Source organism: Crocuta crocuta, unplaced genomic scaffold (assembly GCF_008692635.1).
Source record: "Crocuta crocuta isolate KB4526 unplaced genomic scaffold, BGI_CrCroc_1.0 scaffold241, whole genome shotgun sequence".
NCBI classification, from domain to species: domain Eukaryota; kingdom Metazoa; phylum Chordata; class Mammalia; order Carnivora; family Hyaenidae; genus Crocuta; species Crocuta crocuta.
Genome location: NW_027527807.1, coordinates 515651 through 517435, shown reverse-complemented (window position 1 = coordinate 517435; position 1785 = coordinate 515651). Strand labels below are relative to the sequence as shown.

Below are 1785 nucleotides of genomic sequence, written 5' to 3'. Positions count from 1 at the left end.
TAGCATAATTAAAACTAAAAAGAAATACTAAAAATGAAACAAAATTAACAAACAGAAAATCAAAGCCCCCTAGTTTCCAAGCCAGTTTGCCTTCTCTTTCTCCCATGCCACAAAAATTTGTACATTGTCCCACAAGTATAACTCCAGAACTGGTCACCCCAATGGCTGACTCTCAATTTTTGTTTTTAGATGCTTGCAGGATAGCCATAAATCTATTTGTTTGCTGGGAATGCACCTGAAAAACAGCGGCCTTGCTCTCTCATACAACACAGAAGAGCAAAGCTAGTTTGTTAACTGTTAAAGTCACGAGTCCAAGCTTTAAGACCAGCAAAGGGATAATTGTTGGCTCTTGGAGTACTTATTATATAATCACATATCCCAGGTACCGAGCTAAGTGTTTTATCTACAACATCGAAAACAGTCCTAATCATTCCGCAGAGTAGGTCACTTAAGGCCCAATTTACAGGTTAAGACACTGAGGCTTAGAAAATTTGGGGGCTCCTGGGTGGCTCAGTTGGTGAAGCGTCCGACTTCGGCTCAGGTCATGATCTCGCGGTTCATGAGTTAAAGTCCCGCGTTGGGCTCTGTGCTGACAGCTCAGAGCCTGGAGCCTGCTTCGTATTCTGTGTCTCCCTCTCTCTGCCCCTTCCCCGCTCGTACTCTGTCTCTCTCTCGCTCTCTCTCTCAAAAATAAATAAAACATTAAAAAAATTTTTTAAGGAAAATTTAATCATTCTTCCCAGGGTCACGCAGCTAGTAAGACTAAGCAGATTTAGCTGTCTTAATCCATGTTTGGTTCAACTGCATATACCACGTGATGCATATTTAAGAAGTTAGGCTCTTGTATATTTCCATCATTTCCAAGTACCAAATAGCATTCCTGACAGGCCTTTTTCTAGCTTCTTCAGAATGCTTCATGCTTTCGTTCCTGTTGGTGGGCCTGAAACCGTTCCCACAGTTCTCTCAGAGGCTGCCCGCTACAAATACATGACACATCGGTAGGGTCACCTCTCGCCCACATTGATCAGAAAAGAATACAGACCAGTGTCATTAAACCCATTACACAGATTGTTGCCAGGAGAGGTGAACCGAAAGGGTTCGTGCTCCTGAAAACCATCAGAATTAACTATGAGAACAGTGACCATCTGAGCTGTCATCTTACCTGAGAATTTTCATCTAAGTTTTCCAACTTTTTAATTTTTTGTTTTACTTGACCTAGGTTCCCTGTGGCATCAGCCAGCTCTGCTTGTTGATTTAACAGAAGTTCAACTTCACTCACGAGCTGCAGACAGGAGAAAAACAAGGCTTTAAGCATATGAATTATTCAGCATTTTTCCTTGGATGCTTTTCATAGAAAATGCTATTGAATAAGAACAGCAATATTGAAACATTGCACATTTCAAAACCACTTTTGTCATTTTATTCCCAGGAATCAATACGATCTATTAGCATCTAACCTCCGAGATATCAGCTTATGCTCATGATCTGTAAAATACCACTATGTACATGTGTAGGCTTGTATACGGGGGCAGGTATGGAAGTCCGTGTATGTGGATATACTCGCATATATACTCCCTAGCACTATGATGAGTGGTCCCAGCAACGAAGATCCCCAAGCAGTGATTAGAACACTTGGAACCCAGATCTTGATCTTTCCTATCATATCCCAAAAAAAGAAACCAGGGCTCCTCAGGAGAATGGCTTGTTCCGCGGCTAGAGCAGAGTAGGTACAAGCTGACCTTGAAGCATCTCCGTATGCCAGAAAGTAATGACGTTATGCCAAAA

General features: G+C 41.9%; 1 protein-coding gene across 1 annotated transcript in view; it reads right to left on the bottom strand.

Annotated features, from left to right (window-relative positions):
- The window catches only part of MCF2 (MCF.2 cell line derived transforming sequence), a 101986-nt gene that overhangs the window by 49461 nt on the left and 50740 nt on the right, over positions 1-1785 (bottom strand). Inside the window, exon 15 of the mRNA XM_077773891.1 lies at positions 1163-1282. Within this exon, the coding sequence (XP_077630017.1) occupies positions 1163-1282 (120 nt within the window). The remainder of the gene's footprint in view (positions 1-1162; positions 1283-1785) is intronic.